The sequence below is a fragment of the Takifugu rubripes genome, chromosome 16, assembly GCF_901000725.2.
Source record: "Takifugu rubripes chromosome 16, fTakRub1.2, whole genome shotgun sequence".
NCBI lineage: Eukaryota > Metazoa > Chordata > Actinopteri > Tetraodontiformes > Tetraodontidae > Takifugu > Takifugu rubripes.
The window spans coordinates 8,865,106-8,892,078 of record NC_042300.1 but is presented as its reverse complement, the minus strand read 5'-3'; the positions used below and the strand labels follow the sequence as shown (position 1 = coordinate 8,892,078).

Here is a 26,973-nt window from a genome sequence, read left to right as displayed (position 1 = left end):
CTGCTAAGAAAGCCAGACTGTCATTTTTCTCCTCTCACCCCTGACATACAGATTCATACTTACACAAGAAAGATCATGACATCACGTGTTTATTAAAATGATATTTAAAACTTTTTAAAATCACAGAAAAAAACAACAAATTAACTATGCACAGTGCAAAATTCTTAGCCTAAAATTCATCTGTGAACTGTTTATGAGCCTTTTCTGAAAGAGCTAATTAGCTGTTTGGTTGAAGCTTTGTAAACTCCAACTCCTGTTCACGTCCCGTCTGCCACCAGGTGGCAGCACTGAGCGCTCTGAATACACCTGCTCTGCAAACTAAACTGCTGTTCTAACAGAAGAAAAGCAAAACTCGTGCTTCAGACCTCTTCCCCCAGCCTAGTGGTGCATTTTGCACACAACACTTGCAAACCAGGGTGCTTTCAAAGACGTTCCAGAGCCGACGGGGGACGCCGATGATTCCGATTCGAGCACCCAGCGCACCTTTATGATCTACTCTTCTGGAAACAGCTCAGCTTTCCATCCCTGTCATTAAAAGAGACTAGAGTGTTCCTGCGTGTTAAAGACCTGACAGTGCGAGAAGAAAACAGGATGGAAAAACTAGCAGAAAAGAACAATATTCTGTTAGGACAATGGGCGCCAGAGCGGGATTCACGGGGAAAAGTTGCAACAGAACCAGTTCTCTACAGACACGGCGCCGAGGGGGCGGGGCTCAGGTACGGCGCTCTGCTAGCTGTGTTTTCTCATAGGTTACGATGATTATGAGTTCAGCTCCCGGCGTCCCTGGGAGCACGCCTTCTCTTTAACCTCTGCTCTCTTCAGATAAAGTGCCATTGGAGTCTCTGTGTGCAGAGATGGTCGGGGACGCCGTTTCAGCATCCGCTGTCTCGCTCTCAGTTAGTTCCCCCTCACGCTCGCAAATCACCGTCATCGGGCTGCTGAGGATCCTGCTGCGTGCGTTGTACTTGCTGCTGGCAGCAGAGGGGGGCGTGCGGGACCGCCCGTACTTCTGCCCGCTCATGGAGTAGGACGGCGAGGTCGGCGAGGACAGAGAAAAGACCTCGTAGCGGTTCCACTCATCCAATGCCCTCTTTCCCCGGCTGGGAGAGTTTATCGGGCTGTGTGGACTCAGAGAGGAAGGGGACGCGGCGGCAGGGGGGTCCACCTCTGAATCGGAGCGCGTCCTCTGACAGCGGGGGTCGGTGGAGCGCAGCATCTCAGTGGCCGACATCCTGAAGCCGGTCTCTGAGCGGCTGCCCTTCTTCAGCAGCAAAGCCTTGAAGGTGTCGCTGCTGGTGGAGGACTTGCGGAGGTTTCGGTGGATGGAGCCTGACTGGCGGGGCGAGGGCGACGACCCCGGGCTGATCCCTGGGGGGGTGGCGGGCGGAGACTGGGGTTGGCTCCCAGCTCGGACCTTGTCCTCCTCTGACTCCTTGCGACCCAGGACCTTGCGCTTTGACCTAGGATGAAAGGTGGATGATCAGATTGAGATTTTTTCTGAAGTCGGGTTATCTGAGTTAAAATTAGGATGCGGGATTTCAAACAACTGAGTAAAGAGCAGAGGTGTGCGAACGTTTCTGTTGTCAACGCAAAAAAGGGATTACACTTAAGATACTTGGCTTACACGCCTTAAATCTTTGTCCCAAATTTGCCATATGTCAGCAGTGCTCTTAGCGATCATGCACCACAGCACAAATCCTAAAAAAAAGTGAAGCAAGTGGCTGCACAGGGGCAGGAGGGAGACAAAAAGGGACTCTCTTAAGAAAGACAGGAATTATTAAATACAGGAAACGTGACTGAATGAGATTGATCAAAAACGGGAGCAGGAAAACAGCTGGAGACACGCCAGGAGAATTCTTCCTTCCCTCAGTCGCAGTAGTTAGGACAACGCTGCCTACACCGGCTCCGATTCCTGCCACAAAACAGCAGTAAAGCTTCAGACGCCACAATACAGAGGATTAGGGCTGGTAGAGAAACAGCCTCATTAATCTGGGGTCCAGGGGGTTGCAATGCTGCCGCTAATCCAAAGGTAGAAACAGGAGCACGTCAGAAACACAGCTTGCTAATTAAAGTTAAAGAACTCTCCCACCCAGCAGGAGAGGGAAGCGAGAGACGATTAAAAACAGGAAAAACAATGAGAAGAGATGTGTACAAGAGGGCCGAGGGCATGAAATCCTTAATCCTCAGATTAGATCTACAGAACTGCACCCCTATAACAGACAAATATCCCGTACAACGGCAACACGCAGGGGTCCCACGACAGCTAGAGAGGAATCTACGAGTGGGACCTACAGGGAGGCGAAAATCCGCGCCTGTGTCCCGACTCCTACCTCCACAGTCTCTCTGAGCGTGCATCCTTATGTAAGGCTTCTCACACGTTCATGCGGGCCGACACACCTGAAGTCACTCAACCATGCAGCTACGCACGCCACTCACACTGGGCTGAAAAGACAGGTATGCAGAACTGTCCTGGAGCTGAAGGTCGGGATTTAGGAAACCTCTCTGACGAGTAAATCCATTTTTCTCAGTCGGATTACGTTTGGGTAGTCTCTCCAGACAAGTCCCAAGTTTCCTTCGTTTCAAAGTAGGCAATTTTTGCTGTGGTGTCGCCATTAATGGAGGAAAAGACGGCAGGGACGTGATAAACGCACCCGATTTTCACGCTGCTCTCACGCACCATAAATATGTTGACAATCTGTTGCCAGCAGATAGAAAATCCTGTTAAATGGAATCCTGTGATGCACAATAGGACTCCTCCTGCCGCTGCACGTGACCATAAAACACATCCTGGCGGGCCGCATGAGAAATTTATGTGTTGCCTTTGAAGCACACACGCATGCGACATAATGTATGTAAAGAACCTCGGAGCGAGACGGCGCGAGACGCCTCTCTGGTGGTCTCTAACCTAGATTAAGACCAAAGGGTGCTCATTTCAGGAATGGATGAAACGAGCTTCTGTCTGAGAATATGCTGCTAATAACGCTGTCACAGACGCAACTGCTTCATCTGAGCTGAGGTAGGATAGAGGAGAACATGCCAGACACAGACGTTCCTCTTCAGACGGGGCAGAAAAAGTTACAGATGAGTGGGGGACCCCGGAGTGGGGGTGGGGAGACCGAAGGAAGCAAATGGTGACAAGCAGAAAACGTGTGTTAATACCTGTGAATGGCAGCGAAGAGGTCCTCTGTGGTCCGAGCCCGCGACGGAGTCGGGGTCACCATGATCTCCTCGGAGCCCCCGTTGGTGGCCGGGGACGACTCAGCTGCGCTGGAGTCAAACACCTCACCTGAAAAAGAGGCGTTGAAGTTACATAAACCCACTGACGGGACAGTGAGCGCACAGACCACACTCACACAGATCACAAGCACACTCCCTCCAACACACACACTGCTCACATGAACCACATAAAATATGAAGTGGTACGGGGGAGGTGCCGACCGTCTCACATGCTCCTACTGCTTCAGGATTCCCTCTGCCCTCTTTTTCTTCTCCTCTAATTTAGCCTCTTTTCTCCTTTTCTTATCCTCCGTGCTCCCGCCTGCACTTCAGCTGCCCGAGCCGCTGGAGACGGTCTCACTTTATGCTCTCCCATCCTCCCCTTCATCCCCTCACCAGGGCTGATCCCCTCCCATCGATACAATGCTGCCCCTCCTCCCCTCCCTCCAAACAAGAAAAGCATCCCCCGTGAGACACTTGCCCCCTCCCTTACCTCAAAGGGAGGGAAAGAGAGAGAGGACCAGATTATCGGTGTAGAAGAGGAAAAAGGATGGAAGCAAAAATAGATGAAAGAAATGAGGAGGGGACATGAGTATTTAGAGCATAGAAGGAAGAAAAAGGTTGGGAAATTTGGCTCTTCACTTAGGAGGGGAACTTGGTGACTCCAGGCAGTGGTGCACAGCTGTGCTGCTCTACTACACTAATAAATGAATGGAAGACTTTGGAAATTTAGATCCAGTGAGACTCACCATTATCGTCCTCCTTGGAGCTGACAGACCCGGCTACGCTGTTGCTTCCATCTTCGGCGTCCTCTTCCTGAGCGTCTCCGTTGACGCACGGCCCGTCGCCGAGATGCGAGTCTTGACTTTCAGGATCGGACCCCGCCGGGCTCGCTGCAGACGTGTCGCGGCTCTCTAAGCTTTGTTGTATCTCGGGTGGACTCTCGTCCTGCTCTTTGGCCGTCGTGTCTGTTCGGCCGTCAGTTTGTGACAGGCTGGTTGGATCCCGGTCCAGGTGTCCGTTGAGTGGCTGGGCACAAAACGGAGGGACAAAGGAGATCTGGGGTTTTTTGGAAATTGCTGGTGGCTTCTGCTTGACAGGAGAGCTCTGGGAGCTCTGTGGGGGGGTGAAGAACGTCAAGTGGCATTCCACTGTTTCTCCTCCGTTTAGGAGACCGTCACACTGGTCCTCAGATTTCCTCAGATCTGTTGCATTGCCACAAATGGACAAATCCTCCAAGAGCTTCACCACAGATGAAGCAGAGGACCTGCATGAGCCTTCATCCAGGGGGCTGATTGACAGGGGCACTACAGTGGGAGGCTCTAAGGTCTGGCATTTAAGATCCTGAAGGAGGTCCAGCCCTGGTTCTTGAGGTTTGATGTTGTCTGACTGGGCGTTATTGTCTTTTTCTTGTCTTTTAACAGAACGGAGTTGAACACTTTGCAGGGCAAGTGGGGTGATCCGGAGCTTAGGAGAAGGTTTAGGATCCTCCTTCACAGCCTTCACAAAAGATGGAGAGGAGGAACTAGGTGCAAAAACAGGCAGGGGTGGAGGTGGAGGAGGTCCCATTGAGAGCAGGGGAGGGGGTGGAGGAGGAGGGGGAGGGGGAGGGCTGAATCCACCATTGAACGATGAACTGGAGGGGACGAGCATTTCAGGGGATGGAGGAGGAGGGAATTCTGGGGAGGTGGAGCATGCTGGGGCTGGGCTCAGTGTTGAACCCTGGGGAGTGGAGAGTAGCTGGGGATCTGACAGAGCAGGGCCTGCACTGGTACTAGGTGGGAGCGGAGGAGGGAAGGGCGGAGGTTGGCCGAGAGGCGTGTTAGGAGCTGAAGAAGAGGAGAAAGGCAGGGGTGGAGGTGGCGGAGGAGGGGGTCCGCAGCTTTTCACTGAATCAGAAGTGTTGGAGGAAAGCGAGGTTGAAGACGAGGACACCGACATGGAGGACAGGAGAGATGACTTCCTCTCAGGCACTTTCGGTCTGGGCCGACTGCCTGATGGGGACATGGACCTGACCAGTGAAGGTACAGGTGTTCCAGCTGTGGGGGTGTTGGACTGGCTGGAGTAGCCACTAGATGGGGAGGTCAGTCTATGTACCCTATCTGGTGAGGAGGTGGAGGGTTTAGGCTTGGTAGCCACTCCTCCTTCGAGACCTGGACCCTGAGGTGCCAGGCGGCTGTTCTCTTCGTTCTGAAAGCCCCCTGCGTGTGTGCCGCTGCTGGTATTGTGTGCTGGTGGGTTCTGAGCATTGTGATCTCCCTGGTTATGAGGATAGTCCATGTAATACCCCCAGGAATCTGCATAATCTGAGCGTAAGCTGCTGGTCTCACTGTGAGTGGGGGTCACGTGGCACAGAGAGTAAACATTAGAGACACCAGCGCAAGCATTAGCTCCTATCGAGACCACCGAGCTCCCTGCACTGATGCTGCTCTGACTGCGAGGCCTTAAGAGCCAGGGGTCATCATAGTCGCTGCTGGGGCTGTGAGACGGCGAGGAAGGCGATGCCCCTTTTCCTTTCCCTCCCCCCAGACCCATCTGTAGACTCTGCTGCAGGCTGGCAATGAGCGTCTCACTGAGCATGGCTCCATTTGCATCGTTAGCTCCATTCACCGTGCTGACACCTCCGACGGGCTTTTTCGGGCCTGGCTTGCGTCTGAGAGAGTCTGTTCGAGCCGGAGGCAGCGGTGGCTTCTTAGACTTGCGGAGGGAGATGCTGCGTGACAGCGACTGGTCGCTGTACAGGCTCCCAGAATCCCCCTGATTAGCCATCTCGCGGCACTCATACATGCTGTGCCGTGTGGCTCGTCCAGCCGCCACGCCCTGCCCGCTGCCATGGCTGCGAGAGCGCAAGCCGGAGTCCATGTGCATAGAGGTGTAGTATCCATCATTGTCTTGGGAGTAGATGGAGCTGGAGTCAGTGGTGGTCCTGGAAGAGAGGTCCTGGCTACTATACAGCTGGTTTATAGGGGTGGAGCAGCTGGACGTCAAGGGACGGTGAGGAACTACCACGTTCTCTGGTGTGTCGTAGATCCATTGCTCCTCAGGCAAACAGGATGGCGGTGTAGGGGCCAAAGTGCTGCGACTGTGTACACTGCTGTCCGAGTGTCCCGACTCGCTTGCGGGTGCTGCCACTACCAGACCGCCGTCCTTTGGTTTGTGAGTTGGAGTAGATGTGGCCAAGGCGGGACATGTGGAGCTGTGACTGAAGGCCGTTCGGCTGGACATCGCAGAGTCGCTGTTGGTGGAGGAAACCAGGCTGAGTGGCCGAGCTGTGGGGTAGGTGGCTGTAGGGGAGTGGGAGAGCTGAACGGTGGCGTTGAGGGCAATGACTTCGGCGGAGCTCGACAGCATGGCATTAGGGATGACTGATGTGGAATAGGAAGCATGTGGGGACACAACACATGCTGGACCCCCACCCCAATCGGAAGCTTGTGTCCCCCTCAGCTCCTGAGACTTGGGCCTGGGCAGGGTGCCTGTCTTTGGGGAGTTTCTCATGTGCACCACAGTGTCGTCAAACTGTAGCTTTCCGATGGGCCTCTGAGGAGACGACTGCTCGTCTGACTTGATGGGAGTGCTGCTATAGATGGGGTCAGCACTGAGAGACACTCTGGCACCATGCCTGGGTAAACTGTGGAAGCGGGAGGGGTTTCCATTAAATTGATGTGGCATCACCAAGATCCCAGAGCTGTCGCTGCTCCCGATGGATATGCTTCCCGTGGAGGAGGAAGTTGAAATGCCAGCCATTTGAGCGGCGATTCCCTGTCCTCTCTGTGCTCGGATCCTTCTCATGGATGGTGGGACAACCTTTACTTCCTCCGTCTGGCAGCTGGAGTCTCTGGTCAGTGAACGTCTGAGGGCGGAGTTGACGCTGCCGACCCTTCCCAAAGTAGAGTACTGCCCGGGGATGAACATGGAATGTGGTCGCAGCTCTCCACCGTGTCCTTTTGCTGTTTCAGATCGAAAATGAAAACAAAAAAGTAACCAAAGATTTATAAACATCTAGTTTTCAGCATTTCCCTGGTGCTCTTCTAAACTCTTCACTACCCTCTGCAGCTACAGTGCTTCAGTCCTTCTGCTCATTTAGCTTGACTGTCATAAACTCTGGTCACATGGAAGCTAATGAATTTGATTTGCTGTGACCCAGTCTCAAACCCCCATTAATAACTTCTGCTCTTCTTCATTAAGGAAGAAAGGATGCAAGAGGACAGAGGAACCCCGTTAGGCTTCCTTTCCTGTCTTCCTGAGAACTAGAAACAGTCTGCTATGGTCAGGAAAAGACAGCCATAACATAATTAAGGACAGGACACACATGCAAACATTCAGAGGTGAGGATGATCAAAAACCAACACACAGGCAATGGCTAACAGGAAAACAGAGATCAGAAAGACACAGAGAATGAACATACCAGCTAATAAACAATGAGTAGTAAAACCAGAGAGGATGACAACTGTATCTCCCATCTGCTGTGACTCTCCTGTTGATGCTGGCATCCAAAAATACGCAAACACTTGTATGTCCTTCCCTCTGTCCCCCTCTGACTGGCTCAGTTTAAAGCACACACACCCTTACCCTGCATCGCTAAAAGCTGGAGTGACAGCTTGGCTGCTGCGATAGATTAAGCTGCAGGTCTACATTTGCTGCAAGGACGAGCAGAAACCACTGGGACAACTACCCCGTCCCAGTAATGACAGTCTCAGGCTGTCGTCAGCTGGGCATTGAGCAGTTTTAATCCCTTTTCTATCATTCTTTGTGATCTTGTCGCACAGGAATGACATTCTCCTCAAGCTGAGATTGTAAATAAACCTCAGCCACGCAGCGCCATCAGCATAGCAGCAGTATTAGAAAGCTTAGCGAACGCAACTGAAACACAGTTCCAATGGGGACCTCTGAATCTACTGTTTATTTTTTTAATATAGAGACTACAGATTCAAAAATAAGACAGAAGTATGTAAAAAAAAAGTTTACTGGGGTTTCCAGGCAGGTCACTAGTCAGTCTGCTGATGAGACACATACTAATCTTATCGCCATGGCCACTGGATAATGAGACCAATTAATACACAGTTCGCAGAGACAAGAACACAGAGAGACGCTTGAGAGAGATTATGACACAGGAAGAATTTGAGTCCTGCAAGTAACTGGGACATGAGAGAGTCTGATGATGAAGTAAGAGAATGCCAAAATTAAAACCACAGATCTTTAGAAAATGATAGCAGAACTGTTTCCTGACAGTGGATATATTTACAGGAAGACAAAGGTTGACACTTGAGTAGAGGAGAGAGTACCACCGCAGGGCCTTGATCCAACACTGTGGAGCTGCACGAGGGGCTTTCTCCCTCTCCGTTTGACTTCCTTACAAAATACTGATGCAGAGGAGTGAGTTCATAATCAGTCAGTGTTTTTGTCAAAAAGTAGAAGGCTAGTTTTAGGTTAGGTTAGAGGAAGTCTTGGAAGGTTGGTCATGCTTGTCCAAAGTGTTGGTACAGGTCTGTGGACAGTAGGGGGCGACATAGTGCCCCTCAGTGATCCATACCTAGGTCCAGGTTGATGTTGTCAGGCAGGCCTGATATAGTCTTTCTGCGTTTGACCTTCTTTGGCCGGCGGGACACGGTGTCAGTGTTAATGAGGGAGCGCCGGATGCTCGCCTGTCGGTCAAACACTGCCCCTGGTGGCCGGGAGGGCGAGAGCAAGGCAGGCAGACACACAGGCAAACACAGGCAGGTTAGTGAGTGAGACCAAACTCCATAACATGCAGGAGGGGTTTGAATTTAAAGATTGACATGCAATATTAAAAGATTAAGAACCCCGTGGGGTCAGCCGTGTGTATCGGGACAGAAGGAGCTACCGGAAAGGCAAATAGTATTTGGTGCTGAAAATATCAACATTGTATTATATTGCTTAGAAAAAGTATATTTTCAAGACTGATCCTTTAATTTTCAAGAACCAAAACAAAAATCCATATATGATGTATGCATGCATGCGCTAACATACACTTTAAATAAACCTGATATGCTGCGCATGCGCCGCTAAAGCATACGATGAGAAGCATTAATGCGCGCACACACACGCACGCTCATACACAACTCAAGGAAGAGCAACGTCACAGCAGGAGCTGCTTTTCTTTCTGCTCTGTGTTGACAGCCTGCAGGCATTGGTGTTATGACAGATACTGCCTATCACACTCAAAGCAGTAGGAGCACCTCAATCTATGCTTGGTAATCTAAAGTGGCAGGAAAAGAAGCCACCAGCGATGTGCGTGGATTAAGACCTCATTAGGAACTCATTAATGTATAATGGATGATAAAAACTGTCAGCCATATTTGATGTTGCAAAACCTAGATGTCTGTGTTGAACTTTGATATTTACAGTCAATTTTTAGTCATTGAAGACTTCTATCCGGATGTTTTAATAAAAAAAATGACTAAATGGGTTGTTATTCCTACATGTGCACATGTGGCTTTTATACTATAGACCACTTGTAAATGTAAATTATGATTCGCTAGAACAGGAAATGCACCGGCATGATTTTCTGCATGCGGGCGTTCATCCCTCAAGCGCTGTGCCGCCTGACAGGGAGTCAACGACAAGCCTCGACCTTGGCGCGAGCTGTCAGAAGAGTTTCACACACACAGAGTCAGATAAAGAAAGGTTAGGGTCACTCTGCAAGACTGTGAATAAAAAGGAGTATCAACAGAGGCAGACATGTGTGACGGACAGATCTGTCCTCTGTGGGTGATGATACCGTCAGCGCATCTCTGCTTTCTTTATTGCTCCTACAGTCTGCATCACGGCCTTACAGACAAATTAAGATTTTAAAATAACTAGCAATTTTAGATAGACAAGACATGATTTATTTTGCTGTAGTAATGTTCCTCTGATCCCTTAACGAGGTGGACAAAATGGCTGAAGGATGGGTGTTACCAGGGGGGTCATACCTGTGATGTTGATGGGAACAATGTCTGTGGGCACAGCCTTGGCGGTCTGTCTCATCTTCTCCTCTGGTGTAGGGAGTGGTGCAGCCTTGTTCCACATCTGATCATCAACCTCAGTCCCCTCCCCTGCATCTGCCTGTGGGGTCTGGGACCTCATGGAGAGCTGAGATTTATCATCCTCCACTGATGAAACTATGGACTGGAGGCGAAGGGGGAATAATGAAGGTAGAAACCAGAACATTAGTGCAAGTAAACGCAGGCGTGAATTTCTACTATAAAATAAAACCTATATAAGTCTGCAGATGGAGACTTATACATGCATTTTGATTGTAACAGACGCTATATAAATAAAGATTGATCGATTGATTGAACTACCGTATCAAAATTGTAAAAGCAAGATTTAGCGCAGAGATGTGACAAACAGGAGTTATGAGTCAAATATTTAAGACATTCCCATTTCAGATTAATCCTATATAAAGTCATGACTCTATTCTATAGACTATAGTGTGGTTTTCCTTGGCATTATAAACAATGTGAATTCAAAAACTTACCCAGAATCAACTGACCAAACTCAACTCTCATTCCATACACCCATTAATTTACATCCTAACAAACCCAAACAGCCGACTGGCCAGAAAGGACGGCTATTAGTGCATTCATACAAACTTTACATGCATGAATGAATACATGGGGAGGGGACACGGTGAGGGGGTGGGGGTGTAAAAAAGAGTCTCAGCAATAGTTTATAGTAAGCACTGCTTGTTATTTTGAATTGTTGGACAGCGAGGAGCCCGTTTTCCTTTTGAGCCTGATGTCAGACAAAGTTAGGCTCACCAGCCTCAGGAAAACAGGAAGTAAATGCAAAGAGAAAAGAGAAAGGAGAAAGGGGAGGATGGTGCAAGGGCGAGAGTGATTGGTTCAGGTTGAGGAGAGAGGGGGTGAGAATGTGGAATAACAACAGATGGGAAGAGTCTGGAGAGACAACAGCATGCCAGGACAGTTGATACTGTAAATGTGAGAGGTTGGAAATAAATGACTGGCTGTCAAAAAAGGACAAAAGTGATCCAAAAATACTAAAAACAAGCACAAAATGTGATTTCATGTGAAAATAAAGAACGATCCAATTTTTTTAACTACCGGTACTTGATGAGTTTGTTATAAGATGCTGCAATTTCACCTGTAGCCACTAGGGGGTGTGCTGGTACTGTAACTGGCCGTGGAGTTGAGCCTGTTCTTAGTGACACTGATTTCTCTATAACCTCTATAAATGGTTGTTCTGTGTACCTTCTTGTCCATGTCATCATCTTCATCATCCTGCAGGCTGCTGATGGACTGAGCAGGGTCAGAGAAGGTGGGCCCTTGAGAGTAGTACTGAGAGCTCCGGAAGCCATCTTTCCTCAACTTATCACATTCTGCAGAATAGTCAGAAATGAAGGCCTTTATTAAACAAACACGAAGCTGGAAATTATATGGAGTGTGAATCACGCCACTGTTGCCAAACGCCGATCTTCGCCACCTGCTATGATGGAGCCGTGATGCATGTGTGTAGGCCCTTGTGTGATTGCGTTTATAAATGAACGAGTGTGTAACAAGAGGAGGGGGAATCAGTTATGGTCTGTCACACAGATGGCAGAGCCGTCCTACTGTTGCATGCACACACGCACACACCCCCACACACTCTCAGGGGACATTTCACACATCCTATCCACGCAAATATCTACAAATGCATCAATTGTTTGGTTGCAAATTTGCCAGTAGCATCGATGTAAAAATGAAGAAATGAAAATAAAGTAATTTCAACAAAAAAATAATCAATTCTATGCAAACATTAGTAAAATTATGGACATTGGAGGGTGGCACAGCCTTCACGTGTCATTTATCTCTGCAATTAATTGCAGTGCGTCTCTATGGAGATGCACACTGACGCATGCATAATACTGTCAATTAAAGGGCACTAATGGGGTTGACAAAGGTATCTACTGTAACAACCAGTGGATGTACCAGCGGGGTTGATGAAGGGATTTAAAAACAGCACCATGATAATTAGCTTGAGAGCAGAGAACAAAACTGCTAAAATGATTGGTGTTAGGATTTTTATTTTTTTTAAATTTAAATGAGCACAGTTGCTTGGCAGAAAGGGGAAGGGGCTGATAAATGGCAAGACAGTAGGCATACGAATGACAGATTGAACTGAGAAGTAAATACAAAAATCACAATGTATTAATTTCTTTGACTAGTGAAGATTTTCTTAACTTTTCTGTGACAATTCATAATGTCGCCACTTGGGGGCAGCAGAAACGCGCACATAAATTAAAGTTGACAGGATTTACTGACTGATTATTTACTGTGTAAATACAATTTCTTGAACGCGGTCTTTGCAACCTTCACGGTACACTGGGGTTACAGTTTTGGGGGTTGAATCCATAAAGAGGAATTAATGAGCCCAGATCACCATTTCAAAATGGTGAAATGGACTGAACAGGTGGCCCCAGGTTGGGACACCTGTTGTCTTTCAATTTGGACCCCTGGGACTGGGTGGTGGTGACAAGGTGACAGGACAATGACAGCATGGAAGGCGTCGGCTGAATATATGCAACCTCCCAGGTGGTGCGTCATGGGTGTTTTGTAGCACATTAATACTGCAGCAGTAAATGCTGGGTGTATGTCTGAGTGTGTGTGTTAAAGACATTAGTTAATGTTTTACAAACTGTATGTGTCAGGTTACAACCTCACCCTCACAGTGTAGCTGTCTTTACCTTTGTCTTTTCACCCGATGACACATAAAATCTCCCTCATACGTAGACTTCCACCCATTACACGAACACACCCACCCCTGTCTGCACACACACGCATACATGTACGCAGGCACACACCTCTCCCACATCTGACTCACAAACTGTAAAATAATTGAAAAAGTTTCCCGGAAGAGACCACAGCATTAAGGAGTCGGTGCTGTGATGTCACACAGGACGACTGCAGTGTTTGTTTGACAACAGGCCTCTGTTTGGCTGTAATTGCTCTGCTCATCGGAAAAGGGCCACTTTGCATTGTTCTGTTGTTGACTAAACTTTACGCTGATCGTGAATGATCAGACATTGAGTTTTCTCGCTAGGTTGACTATTTCCACCCAACCGCCTTAGCTGAAATACAGCAGAGATTCATTCCTAACTCCTCTTTACCTCGCAGGGCTGTCTTGAGGTTGACTTTGGCCTGACGGTGGAGATCCTCGACACAGGGCGGCCTGCTGCCCGGCAGGAAGACGTTCTCCTGCTGGTGCCATGGGGCCGTGTAGTGAACTGTCCACTTGCTCTCCTCGTCTAGGTTGGACACCGCTGCAGACAGAAAGGACAAAATTTAAGAGATTTGGACAACGTTTCTCCACTGTTGCCTGAAACATTTATCGCATCAGCCTTAAAATAAGTGTTAAAAACAGGAAGACAAATATCAACTGGGACTTCACCAGTCTTCACACAGCAGCGTGGAAATAGTCTGAACTCTCACAGATGCCGTGTACAGACAAACATAATAATAAAAGTTTGGCTACTCCTGGACAAAATGAAGAGGAAGGTGGCGCTTAGCATAGGTGAGAGACGTGACACCACAGACGGCCCACATGGGTCAGAGGGGGAAGTGCAACAAAAAGTTCACCAACATATTTTACACAAGAGCTACACAACAAGCACATCCAGCTGTTGCAAAATGCACAAAACTCAATTTCACTCTACTTATTTCAACAAAACTGCACCACAGACAAACAAACTACAGCAATCAGTCCATAAACTCACCCATCGCTCTAATACCGGTGAAAGTGGACCTGGGGCCGAATAAAACAAACCAGTACACATCTGGGACAGCAACCACAGCCTTTTCTTCACATTCGGTTATTTTCTAGACAACTTTAGAGATGTGTGGTGTGGTTTTCCTAGCGAGTATTTGGCGTTTAAATCCAAATAAAACTGGGATGGACAAGTATTATCCTACTGTTTCAGGCCACAAAGACACAGATGTTAACTGGCCCACTCAGCTCCCAAAAGGTTAAGCTTACCAAGCGAACGTATCCAGGCCAGAGTTGGCGATCGTGGATGTAGGACTACTTCCATTTTGCTACATGCTACCACTCGTTGCTCCTCTGTCCTCACCATGCAGACACGTCCACATGACTGGGACTTAAAGTTGTTTGGAGCCACCACCAGGGAGGGGATGGGTCAAGAGAGGGGCCGATGTGTTGACTGTTTTAATTTGACTACGGTTTCACAGGTGCTAATTAGCCAAAGCAGGATGTATGCATGTGTGTGAGTGTGAGTGTTGGGGGGAGGGCAGAAGGCCTCAGGGTCAGAGGTGTCGGGCAGGGCCCTACAACTGCCGACTGTTTGTGAAAGTGAGGCGGAATGTGATGTGTTAGACAGATAATGTTGTGAAAAGTCCAGACATCAGTTCTCAGATAATTGCGTGAGCTACACAGCTGCTTGGCAGTTTACCAGAATGGATCAACTCCTAATAACGGTGATCAATAGCAGGAAGCTGTTCCTGTCCCAGTAAAGGTGACAGGTCCACCTTTATTTAAACTCCCACTCAACAGCATTCTGTTGCACAAAATCTCTGAAAAAGATCTATGAAGACACGTAGGTGCTGTGCTCATGTCTTCGCGCTCACCCACTTGCAGGCACAGGTATCCCTGCCCCCCACCCTCTCTTCTCAATCTGGGGTTTGAAAAGGCTTCAGTAAGGCTATAGAGAAGGAGAGCAAGGACATGGGGGCCGTGGGCACAAAGACTTTATTGTTCCTCTGCATCACTCTCTCCACATCAGGCCTTTCAGTGCCACAATACAACCCCCCAATACACAGACTCACACTCAGGACGGTGGCGCGAAAGTCTGCTAATCCCTCGGCGCAATAACATCCCAGCATTCTCCCACACACATTCAGCACAGACTCAGAATACACACATCCTGCAATGTGAGTCTGCGTCCAAGTGCACGTGATAATCTCTCCAAAGGCAGCTGCGCGCATCAATAAACACAACGCGGGATTATTTGCTCCTGTGATCAATGACAGTGATCAATTTGCATTGGCAGCCATTGAAAACAATTAACTGGATCCTGGATTGGTCATGAAATATTGACTCTGGTGCAAAATGAGTTTCAGCAGAGTGGGGGCCGTCACCAAAACACCAGATGTGATCAAAAAACACGACGGGCTAACTTTGGCCAGGGAATTTTATTTTTAGCCGTCATATTTTTCGGACTTGAGTAGCCCTTTCAAATCTGGGCCTGCTTTTTTTAGGGGGGGTTCACAACACTCGGGGTCAGCGGACGTCTTCAGTGAGGAGCGATGTGAGTTAAGATGCAAGAAAACGCTGAGCTAATCATTAACAATACTTCCTCAGCTGCACACACAAGCACAAACAGACAGCTATAAATACCAATCAGATTACAGCTGGTAGTAAAAGCTTAGCATCGATACCTTTACATAACTAACCAGAGATAAACTAATTGCCTCACAACTTTCAACGATATAGATAAGAAGCTCAGGTCACCCAGAACCTTTTGAAATGAACCCAAAGATTTATTATGACGTATTATAGTTGTTTAACTTAACGTGTGTTCAGCTGCTGCTTTTACAAACACTCCTCGTCTTTTTTTACGACTAATTACACTGTTTGTGACGTCGTAGTCTGGGTGGTTACCTGGAAACCGAGCGAAACACACATTCGCCTCCCGTCTAAGAAGAAGTGAAACAACATGATGACAGCAGAGTAAAATTTAGGATGATGGCAGAAACAATCACAGGGGAATCCCTAAAGATGGCTTATCACAACATTTGAGAAAGAACAGCTTAAATAAGGCACTTTAGGATGTAGTTATCACTAAAACAAACGATAGCTGTAGCAAATGATGTGGAAAAATATAGTGGCTTTAATAATAAAGTAGAGAGAATGTATATTTTTAATGCCCAGGTAACTTAGATGAAGGAAAGCTTGGGAGTTAGCAGAACTTACCCTTCCTTTTGAAGTACTTTATCACAGATTTTAATGAGGTCCCAATAAACACCATGATTCCAGTATGACACAAATCTCTTCTTTACCCCCCAAAAAAGTGCTACAAATCCCCAAAACACATAAAAAGTCAAGATGAAGGGCTCCCTTCATCGGCTCGCATTCTGACGGCACGTCCGTACGCAGGTTGCGTGTGCATGTGTGTCCTGCCTCGCTCTCTAAACACATGCACAAGGTCCAACAACACTCCCCCCGTCCACAGCAGCGCCGCTCCTCCCTCAGGCAGTTCAGTGCCTACACACACACACACACACACACACACGCACGCAGCAGGAGGTGCTGGACCAGCCCCTCTGTTCCTCGGTGGCTTTGGTTACCAAGGAGTTCTGGCTGCCTCCCCTCACTTCTCATCAGTCTGTTCTCTCGTATCGTCTTTCTCTCCACACACTCATCACAGATTAGAGCTCAAAGTCATCCGGGGGCTCCAACGTGCTGTAATTTTGCTGCCAGAGACAGTTTCTATTTCATTCAGCCATTCTTTAATCCCTTTATTGCTCTCAGTATGTTTGTAGACTTTGGAAATATTGCTGCATTTATCATTGTTTCTTATTATTCTTTATGCCGAATGGAGCCCTGCTTATCGCTGCGCTCCTCCCCAGCGGACCCCTGCATGCAAACGGCCACAGAACCAGCGTCACATGAATATGGATCACATGAAATCCTTCCTTTGTCCAGTCTGCTCACAATATATCACACAAGAGGGGAGAGGTGCCCCCTCCTTTTGTGACCGTATTTCTTTTCAGTGGCTGACGGGTTGGGGGGGGGGGGGGGCTGAATGTGTCTGCAAATGATCCCTGAATTTGTGGTTAAAGAGTCACACATGCACGCGCGTCATCTGAACCTTTCACTGTGGCTGAAGTCTGTTTGCCAGTATGGGTCCACATGATTAGGAAATTCTATTTACTTTAACCTGTATTTGGGCAGACATGAAACCGGCTCGGTGCTACGTTTAAAACACACCGCCTCGCTGGAATTTAACTCGATAGTGTAAGGAAGACACTAGTTTCCGACTTTCATCAGGGTTTGGATCTTCGTGCCAACCTTCAGTTACCAGCAGTGGTGCTGGGGTAGCAGATAAGGAGCATGAAGAAAGCGGAACAACAGGCAAATGGCAGCTTTAGCCTAATGGGCTCTGAGCGGAGCTCCACATTTACAGGTCCTGCTGGAGGTGACATATGTAGCATAGATCAGATTTCTGCACCAACACCCCCCTGCATTCATTACTGTACATTGCGAAACACCCAATGCTGGTGGAAATATCTCCAAATTTGCAGCCATCTTATAACCTCAGCAATGTTAAACTATGAAATTCAGGCAATCGTGCACTATTTGGGACCGGGAAAGAAGTTCTCAGCGTGAAGCAAAAAGCATTAATTTCTGTCAGTTGTGACAAACGAGACAAACGTGGCCCAAACGAGGAGAGGAAGTGCAGGTTTGTCTCAGGTCATGAACGGAAGCGTTGCTCTGTGCCGTGGCAGTAGTATCCCGGACTGTCTGGCACGTGTACAGTATTAGGATCATTAAATCTGATGCAAGCTGAAGCGGCACCACTCATTAAAGAGCCCATTGTTCTCACGACAACACACACACGTGTGGGCTCAAGCATGTAGACAGTGTGACAGACAGCCACGAGTCTATCTGCTGAAGGAGGGCTCTTAATCTAGGCCACCACTTGGATTAGGGCTATATGTCCATTCAGCCATACGTATTCCAGCACTCGTTACCTCCCCCACTGACAGGACGTCAGCCCAAACAATATCAATCTTTTATGTTCAAACAGCGTATCGATGAAGTGGAACATATAAGAGGAAAAAGGCTCAACGCACCCTTCAAACTCACACCCCCCCCGCCTCTGTCCTGTATTAAAATCATCTCATGGGTAGCTCCACACGCCGAACATGGCAGGTCGTGGATTGTGTTTTCAACTTGGGCTTGGAGAGAGCTAAGCCTAAAGCTTTTAAACTCTACCTGATCCACGATCGACAGACCTCCTTCCCTTTTCTCTTTTGGCTTCTCCAGTCCAGACATGAATGCTTTCATGCCCGCTAATGTAATCTGCCCAGTATTGATTTGTACTCCCACTTTATTTATCTTTCTCCTGCACACGCTTGCTTTGGTTCAGACCTTGACAGATGGAGATAAGAAGGTAAAATGGAGTTGAGGATGGGTTTAGAGACTTATTCAGCCCCTAATACAAAAAAAACATTAAATATTTCCTTATTTTACTTGAATTGTATCACCAAAAAAGATATAAATTATTTAAAATGCCCAGAAACTGAATTATTTGTGTCCAGATGGCTCAAACAGGAAGTGCACCGTGAACGATAAAGTATGAATAAATGCACAGCTCTGTGCTTTTTCTTTCACTTTCCACTTCTCTCTCTTGTTTTTGTGAATGAAAATCTATAATTTATAGTGTGTAGAGCAACATACATTTGGCGCCAAGTCCATTCATGTGTCCATACATCTTTGTGGAAGAGAGCTTAGCGCGAGCACTCAGTGGCTTCATCCAGCCTTCTGCATCAGGAGAGTTTGCTGATACGCATCTAAACACGACTGAGAGGGAAACGACTCTGCCCCGCACATAAAACAGCAGCTAAGCAAAGCAAAGCGAACTTCAAACTCACTCCTGAACAAACACGACTCGCTCTCGCACAACACACAAACTCACTGACGGCAAGGTGATGGAGCAGCTAGGCTGAACAAACAACAGGGAGCAACTGGTTCCCCACCGGTAACGTTCCCAGCGTGGGGATCCTGCTCCTGAACGGATAGCATTAAAGCCCAGACGACCTCTGGCTGACACCTTTTGGTGGCTTTTACATGTGCAATTTTGTGATTTTACAGCTGTTGGACGGACTTAGCAATGAAATTAGCTGCGTTTTTGGAGTGCATCCATGTGCACCCTGGCCTTTTAGTTCCATCAAGGCAGCGCGGCCTCTCTACAGGCTGCTGCTCCTTTGAATTCCATGACAAAAGCCGAAGAAGTGACTCCCTGCAAACCTCGCCCAAGCACACCCACTCACCCTCCCCAATCTGTGTGTTCAGCCTTGATGTGGTGGCGTTCCAGTGTTGCATACCGACATAACCTCAAAAGTTTGTCAAAGTAAACAACTTTGAAAAAGATCGAACGGCATGAATGTGGAAGGAGGGGAAAGCCAAACAGATTCTCTGATCTGAGATAAGCGGCCGAAAATGTAGTGTGTGTGGGGACAAAAGAGACCAAGGAGAAGATAAAAGGAGCTGGGAGGAAGGCAGATGAAGGGGGAACAAAGAGAATGTGAGTACTATCCATAGGTGGAGACGCAATAACAACACGCAGGCATGTATAAAAGCTCTGCGGTCTTGGCCGTCATGGCTCATTTTCTCTCCCTTAGCGCCTGACCCAAGCGGCCCCTGCCAGGACACTTTGAAACTCAAGCTGGCAGAGGAGACAGAGGATAAAGGGAGGATGTAAGTCCCTGTTGTTTGAGCTTGAGGAAAGACTAAAGTGGAGTCTTATCAGCAATGAAATAGATTTGTGTGGATGGATTCCTTCTGAATTGTCTTTTTGAAGCAAGACCTGAACAGAAACTAGGAAACGTTGTTATCTTCACCCCTCAGGAGTTCAGAGGTGGATACATTAGGAGGCGGCAGCTCAGGGTCCTCAGAGCTTCCAGACAGGTCAGTAGTTTAGTTGCTAACTTGAGGCCCTTAATGTTGCTGTCAGATGGGATTTGTAGCTAACCACCCGTTTGCCCCCGGTGATAAGGTTTTAAATCCAACGTCACTTAATCCTGCTTGTTTGTCTACACCCCCTTTGGAGGTTTAGCACCATACGCTGAAAATGAAACCCTGCTGGTGAACAAAACACACGTGTAATTTGAGGATTTCCAGGCGATGTGCACTTAAACAGCCCACGAAACAAGATGCCAACGAGCCTGATCATCCTGTTACAATTGGACCCTGAGTAAAATCACCTTCAAATTCTCCAGATTATTTCTCCATCTGGCTGCAGTGAAACATAAAGAAGCACCGTTGATGATGCCCTGATGTGCCATTACCTTCAGCCAAACTGTCTCCCCTCATATTGACTCCCAACCTTCTCTGACTCCAGTGACTCGCCAGATCAATAGCTGCAACCCATAAGTGTGTCTGCGTGCCTGGCCGGTGCTCGGACACCTGGATGACATCACATCTATGGGTGTTCATACAATTCTGCATGTGTGAATTTGTGCCTGCAGCTGTTTTTACACTCTGCTGCATTTATAAAACAGATGTATGGGGTTTCCATGAAGCCATTATTGTTTGTGACTGAGGTGAAGAGTCCTGCACCAATAGAAAACAGTACATGTGCTTATAGTCAACACACAAGCCTGTAACGTGTTATCCTCAACTGCACACACAATTATGCAAGTGTTATGGTTGCTGCTGTTAATACCTGCCCTACATTTCTACACCACCATGTGTCTTCTCGACTAGAGATCTGTGTGTGTGTGTGTGTGTGTTCTTGTGTGTGATACATATCAAGTGCCGAAATACCCATTGCACTAGCAAAGTGAGGACATTTTTAGAAAGTCAGGACATTTTGGATGGTCCTCAGAACTTTAAATAACTGCTCGATGATTAAGACATGGTTGTAGGGTTGAGGTTAGAATTGGGTTTTGGGTAGGCTTAGTTTAAGGGTTGGGGTTTGGCATTCAGCTGTGATGGTTAAGAGCTGGGTAATGCATTATGTCTATAAAAGTCTCCACAAAGATACTCGTACGAGAGAGAGAGTTTGTGTGTGTGTGCTTGTGTGTGTGCGCTCAATACCAAGACTCACACATAAAAGTCAGAACTGTCTTAAAGAATCATTTCAGTAGTAAGTATCGTGGCTGAGCAACATCATCAGGGAACCATGGACAGCAGAGGTGATGAATCCTGTTATTTATTGGGCGTAAAAGTGTGCTCGGCTCCCGCTTCTCTGATTTAGACACATTGACTGACCGAGTTAATTTGGGTTAAGTGCCTCCGGTAGCTCGAGGGCACAGAACAACAAGCCACCTGGGGCTGGTCTGCATCACAGCATGATTGGTAATAATGTGTGTCTATGTGTATATAAGAGAATATCGGGCAGGGGTCCTAACAGGAAGTGGGTTACACTCACAATGTGTGCATGTGCGTTTATCTGCAGTCATGCTTCATTGGAGCAAAACTGAGACGAGGCTTTTTGACCCACTTCTCTCACCGCACCTCAGGTTTCATCACCACCGACACACAAAACCCACACATCTCATCAACAATCAATAACACAACAGCTGACCAGTGACAATAAATACAGGAAGTGCGCAAGACTATCAGCCTGGAGGCGAGAGGTTAAAGTAAAAATGAGATGCAGCTTTTAATTGGGTTTACGAGCACTGTACGACTGACCCAATATGATCTCTATGTTCCACAAACGTCCAGGAAGAAAATGAAATCTCATATCACAAAAGTGTGATGTCATAAGATCATAAAGTAACATGTGGTAAGAAATCTGAATGTTGTTTTACAATCTTTTACCAGAACTATAAAAAACAATCATCATATGCCTAATTACGACTGGTTATTTCCTTAACATTGTGTAATCAATGAATAAAGACATGGTTAGAATGTATCATATGTTCCAGGATGATGTGGATCAGTAAAACGCATGGGATCAGATACACACACTCAGTGGTAGCATCATTTCATGTATCAAAGACACACACACACACACACACACACACACACACACACACACACGGATGTGCTAAGTGCTTAGCTCCTCCATTGTTAATCCTGTGTTGAATCTATGTCTGGGAGAAAAAAAACAGGACCCCCATCTGTACTCAACCATACTCCTTTCTCTCCTACCCCCTTCTTCCGTAATAAGCCAGGACTTACCCCCCTCCCTTTTTTCCTCCAACCAGCCCTCCCCCTTCTGTCTCATTTGAGCAATAATGAAAGGATGGAAGCCTTAATAGAGAGAGACCTGTGCTGAATGTAGCCCGAATGTCCCAAAGGGAGCAAACCAGTTCCCTAATCAAATACCTTTTGAATCACTATTATTCCAAATTAAATTCCCTGTGACACCTCGTGCGTTTCTTTGTGGTGGGTTTTTTCCTGTCTGATGGGCAATTAATCAACATAAAGTAATAACACTGTAATCAGGCTAGTGACCAGTAATCCAGTACGTTTAGTGTTGCATAATTTGTTTTGATGCTTGTCAAAATTTATTTTACATTCCAAGCCTGACCACAGACGAGAGTGGAAACCATGACCTGCACCATCAGTCTGTGTTTTACTGCCTCCTGGTGGTCAGATTAATAATAACACTGCGGGCCAATACATGCGTACGGGGGTTTCATTTTGAACTTGTGCTGCTATAAACAGTTAAAATTAAAAGGCAGCCACCACTGTAGACCCCGTTAACAAAGTAAAGAGAATAGAAGGGGCTCTTTGGATTGTAGAAAACCCTCAGTGGTTTTCTGAACTAATATCCCACTTAAGCCTGAACTAAAGTCACGACCTTAAACTGAGCATAAAAATGAATTAGGGTGGCATAAAAAACATGGCTAGATCAATAACATCCATGATTTAATTACTAATTTCGGATTATTGGCTTTTTTAAATGTCACGAATCTTACACTTTAAGCAGACCAAACCTAGAGGAAGGAGCTTCACCATCACATTTTTTCCTTAGTAAAAGGAAATCATTAACTTCACACAGAGTCATTTGCTGCGAATCAGTGAGCAGAATATTAGGAACACAACCCTGTGTACAGATGGAGAACAAGCTGATCAGTTGAGCAAACGGGGTCAGGATCTGTAGAAAACCAGCCTGAAAAGCAGCATGAGGTGGAAAATCTCCCTGTGATAGCAGCTCATTAAAGAAATGAGCTGTGACTGCAGTCAGTGCTTAAACATATGTATCCTGCACCACAGCACAGTGGTTTAATGCCCCTTTTAATGTGATCAAGACCGAGCAAACAGGAATCATTTATACAATAATAATATGCGCGTTATCATGTTGTAGTACACGTGAATAACCTGCAGGGGGCTCTTGTAACAAGGCTGCAGTAAAGTTAATTAAAGCTGGAAATAAACGCAAAATAATCTGAAGACGGTATTAATAAGTTAATTAAACATTTTTTTGCAAAATCTCTCCTAACACATGTTTCTGTTGGTCTTAACCATTATCTGGATTTTACATTCTGGTGTGAGAATTGCCACATTAAGTAAAATTCCATAGTAAACATTTGGGACCCCAAGCTGTCCTCACACCTGATCCCTCTGTTCTCTGAATCAATCTGGAGCCATTTGATTTCATTACAATGGAAAACAAGGGCTATATTGACAAATCATGTGGTTAAACTGACAAGAAAAGCAAGAAAAACCTGACATCTCCGACACAAATGCGAAAAACAAGGTTATCTGCCCATTTGTGCCAGTGATTACTCTATTAGCTCTTGGCCTCATATGATGGAGGAGTCGATCTCTGGACAGGCGTCACCTATTAGGCCTTTAACAAGCTGAGAGGTCTCCATCTGTTATGCACCTCTCCTGCTAGTAACTACTGATTAACGTCCGCCTTCTCCATCTTCTAACTAATGTACAACTGAGACGCGGCTGCACACTTTAGTTCTGGGGAGCTGAATGAGTGAAGTGGCAGACATGCACTGCTCCACAAAAACACACAGAAAAGATCAGTGAAAGAGGCTGGCACATCCCGGCAGATTCAAGAGAATCACATCCTTAACCCATTTTACAGCCCAGCGATCACGGGTCAAACTCTGACCCCCTCATTCCTGAAAGTGTGCGGGTGTGTATGTGGCAGAGAAATCCCTTCTCTTCGCCATCTCATTAAGCAGTGTGTCGGGCTTTTTACTCCATTGTTCTTCCATCTCAGACCTGCTGGGGGGGGGGGGGGGGGGGGGGGGGGGGGGGGGTTGCACTCGCCGTTACTCCGCTGTGGTCGAGTGCAGCCTTGAATGAACAACTATCAGAGCTCATTGTGTTGTCGTGAATACTGCTTTCAGAAAAGAATCAGGAAAGTGGAGAAATGGGGGTTAACATTACCATATATTGGAGAAATACACTACAGTCTTAACATCCTAAGAAATCTCCCAGATATGAGGAGAGATTTCTAATCTATTCCAACCCCTGTCTCCGCTGTCACAGTTGCATTATCCTAAGAGGACTTCCCCTCATAAATGCAGTCGATCCATTTCATTTAGCCTGATGTAGCCGCCCTTGCCCGGCCTCCCTCAGGTGCTCTCCCCCTGGGTGCTGTTGGTGCTGAGCAGTTAATGACTGAATCCGCTGGCGTGGAACAGCTGCTCCACTGCCGAGCTAATATGACACATTAGGAGGAACACGGGAAAATGCAATAGTGATATTAAGTGCTGCTATTGGGAATGAAAGGATGATTTCTGCTGCTTTAAGATTTGCAGCGTCGGGGAAAAAGCGTGCATAAAAATGCAAGTTGCTGCAAGTGCTCGTCTGCCTGGGGGAGTTTCTTAAACCTGGACTGACTCTAACATCAACAGGCCAAACTCCAATTTGGGCACATTAGTGTCTGACGTGCATCTGTTCAGTGGTGCATGAGGCAGAGTGACGGGGAGATTTATTCAACCTTCAGAGCCTGACAATACTGTACCCAGGGTGACATCTTGAGCTGTCATGGCATGTTAGCCAAAGCAGGCGTGAGGACGGGACACTTTCATCCGGCAACATATTGTTCCACTAAACGCGCGTGAACTAGAGTTGCCTTACCAACGCGCATGCAGAAGTTTTACCAGAGAGGAAACTCTAACATGATCCCGCAGATGATCTGATGCTCTCTGTCTCCCTGATGGCTCCTTTATGTAGTGACAGAGGTGAAAGTGGGTCACGTCTAGAACCCAGTCAGTTCCATCAACACTGCGTTGTCAGCTCTGCTACACTTCCCTGCCCGCATGCTTCATCACCTCCAGCTGCTATCTTTTGTCTACTGTTCCCAGGGGTTGCAACCCCGGGGAGCAACCCTGGGGAGCATCCGTGATCAGCACCCCCCCATCCACCTCGAAGCTAAAATGTGCAGAAACTACTGCTAAAACACACGTTTTTAAAAGGGAACACGTTTACATGCAAACAAGAGGGTTAGTTAGATGCCCCCCGCATCTCATAATCCCAAAGTTCCTTGGAGTCAAATAGCCACAATCTGGATGGGTTCTGCACAGGACACCCAGCAACTGCAGTGGAAGCCCACTTGCACGCACACTGACAGATGGCACAGACCGCCAAGGTCCAAAGCGTTGGGATTCACCTGAACAGACAAAAGCCTCTGGAGCAGCTTCCACCTCGAGTGTCCTGGAGTATGCTCCATTCACACAGGGTTCAAGTGATTTTAGCTCACCAAAGAGCTGAGGTTTGTTTCTCCAACAGTTCTACATTCCCTGAACAGCAACGTGGTGTCACATTAAGTCTGGTAAGCTCTACAAAGAGGCTCAGAGAGGCATTGATATTACAATAAAGGCAAAAGCCTGGACAGAAACGTTGGTTTCTAATCTACTGTGATTACATTTTAAAGCTTTTAAATGTGGGCGTCAGGTGTGACAATAACATCATAGCACTAAGATGTTGATCTAAATCAAAGTTACTAAAATCTCCTGATGAACAGGACAGGGATACGATCTCTCTATTCTCTACCTTTGCCATCCTGGTGCATTTTACCCGGTCCGCCTTTGAAAACTGGTCCCAGCAGTGGTTTTGGGGTCCAGAGAGAGCTTGGCCTCTGGTGGACCTTTGACATGGAGAGTCGACGTTTGCGGAGGCAACCCTCTGGCCTGGGCCTGGGTGAGTTCGGGTGCTGGTGGCTGTTCCCCATCTTCTTCTTGGTTTGGAAAGAGCAAAGAGTTCGTTTCTCTCCAGAGGGGACTTCATAGCAGGCCTTGTCCCAGCAGCTGACCACCGGCTCCGGGGAGAGGCAGTGCACATATGTGATCATCCCCAGCTAAGACCTAACCCCCCTGACAACTGCCCTTACGTGCTCTATCCAGTACCAAAGCCCCCAACTCCGCCTTCTTGCAAAATCCTTACTGGCCAAACACTTGAGTGTATTGGAGGGTGAGGAGGTGTTTCTTGGGTGGTGGGTCTGGCAAGCCTCCCCCTTGCTCCCAAACTCTTAAAAGGCTTCTCCTTCTATTTCTGGGGTGGCAGGATGAAGGTCTGTGCAACCCACAGGGGACCCAATCCCCCACCTCACTGTCTCCTCCTACTGTTTTTGTGCTTCCTCTCCCTCTTTCAGGGGGTCTTATTGGCTCGCATGGATTTTCATCACAAAGGAAGGCCGTGCACAGTGTCAGATTACAAGATTAAACTGCACAATAAATCTATGGAAAACTTTAGACGACTAAAAAAAACAGCAACTCGCAAAAACATTCAAAGTCATTCAGAATCAAGAAAAAAGACCAAAAACAGATGAAAAAATACTTCAGGGATGGCAAAAATGGGTAGGTTTTTTTTTTTTTTTTACATCGATTTGTAATCATTCATCAGGAAAAATGGTGACCACAAAAAAAAACAAGAGATAAAAAGAGGAAAGTTGCTGGTATCAGCCATCGTCCACTGTCCATGTGTCTGAGAAAGAGCACACCATCCACCCTCTCCTCAGCTACTCAACACTGCTGTTCTAATCCATAAACCCAGATTATCTGACCTCCGGCCGCAGCCCTCCGACTCTGACAGACGCACACGTAGATGCAACACAGATGGACACCAGGCGGCGGATAATTAACCGCATCACCTCCA

At 47.2% G+C, this 26,973-nt stretch overlaps 1 protein-coding gene and 1 long non-coding RNA gene across 10 annotated transcripts in view; one reads left to right on the top strand and one right to left on the bottom strand.

Moving 5' to 3' along the window:
• Window positions 1–69: 69 nt before the first annotated feature.
• nhsl1b (NHS-like 1b) overlaps window positions 70–26,973 on the bottom strand; it is a 57,979-nt gene continuing 31,075 nt past the window's right edge. For 3 of the 9 annotated variants that reach the window (XM_003971731.3, XM_011612099.2, XM_011612101.2), the window contains exons 2-8: window positions 13,325–13,477; window positions 11,430–11,557; window positions 10,149–10,344; window positions 8,747–8,878; window positions 3,966–7,163; window positions 3,160–3,286; window positions 70–1,460 (exon numbers count right to left, since the gene is read on the bottom strand). In XM_003971731.3, coding sequence (XP_003971780.2) covers window positions 803–1,460; window positions 3,160–3,286; window positions 3,966–7,163; window positions 8,747–8,878; window positions 10,149–10,344; window positions 11,430–11,557; window positions 13,325–13,477 — 4,592 coding nt within the window. In that variant the 3' untranslated portion in view covers window positions 70–802. Of the gene's footprint in view, window positions 1,461–3,159; window positions 3,287–3,965; window positions 7,164–8,746; window positions 8,879–10,148; window positions 10,345–11,429; window positions 11,558–13,324; window positions 13,478–14,190; window positions 14,570–16,143; window positions 16,813–18,633; window positions 18,683–25,872; window positions 26,638–26,973 lie in introns of those variants that run through there. The other 6 variants (XM_029849657.1, XM_011612100.2, XM_029849656.1 and 3 more) reach the window with 5 other exon arrangements.
• On the top strand, window positions 19,278–20,313 carry LOC115252978 (uncharacterized). Its single transcript, XR_003891275.1, has 4 exons — window positions 19,278–19,480; window positions 19,578–19,653; window positions 19,804–19,863; window positions 20,175–20,313. It is a non-coding gene; the product is annotated as an uncharacterized lncRNA (long non-coding RNA).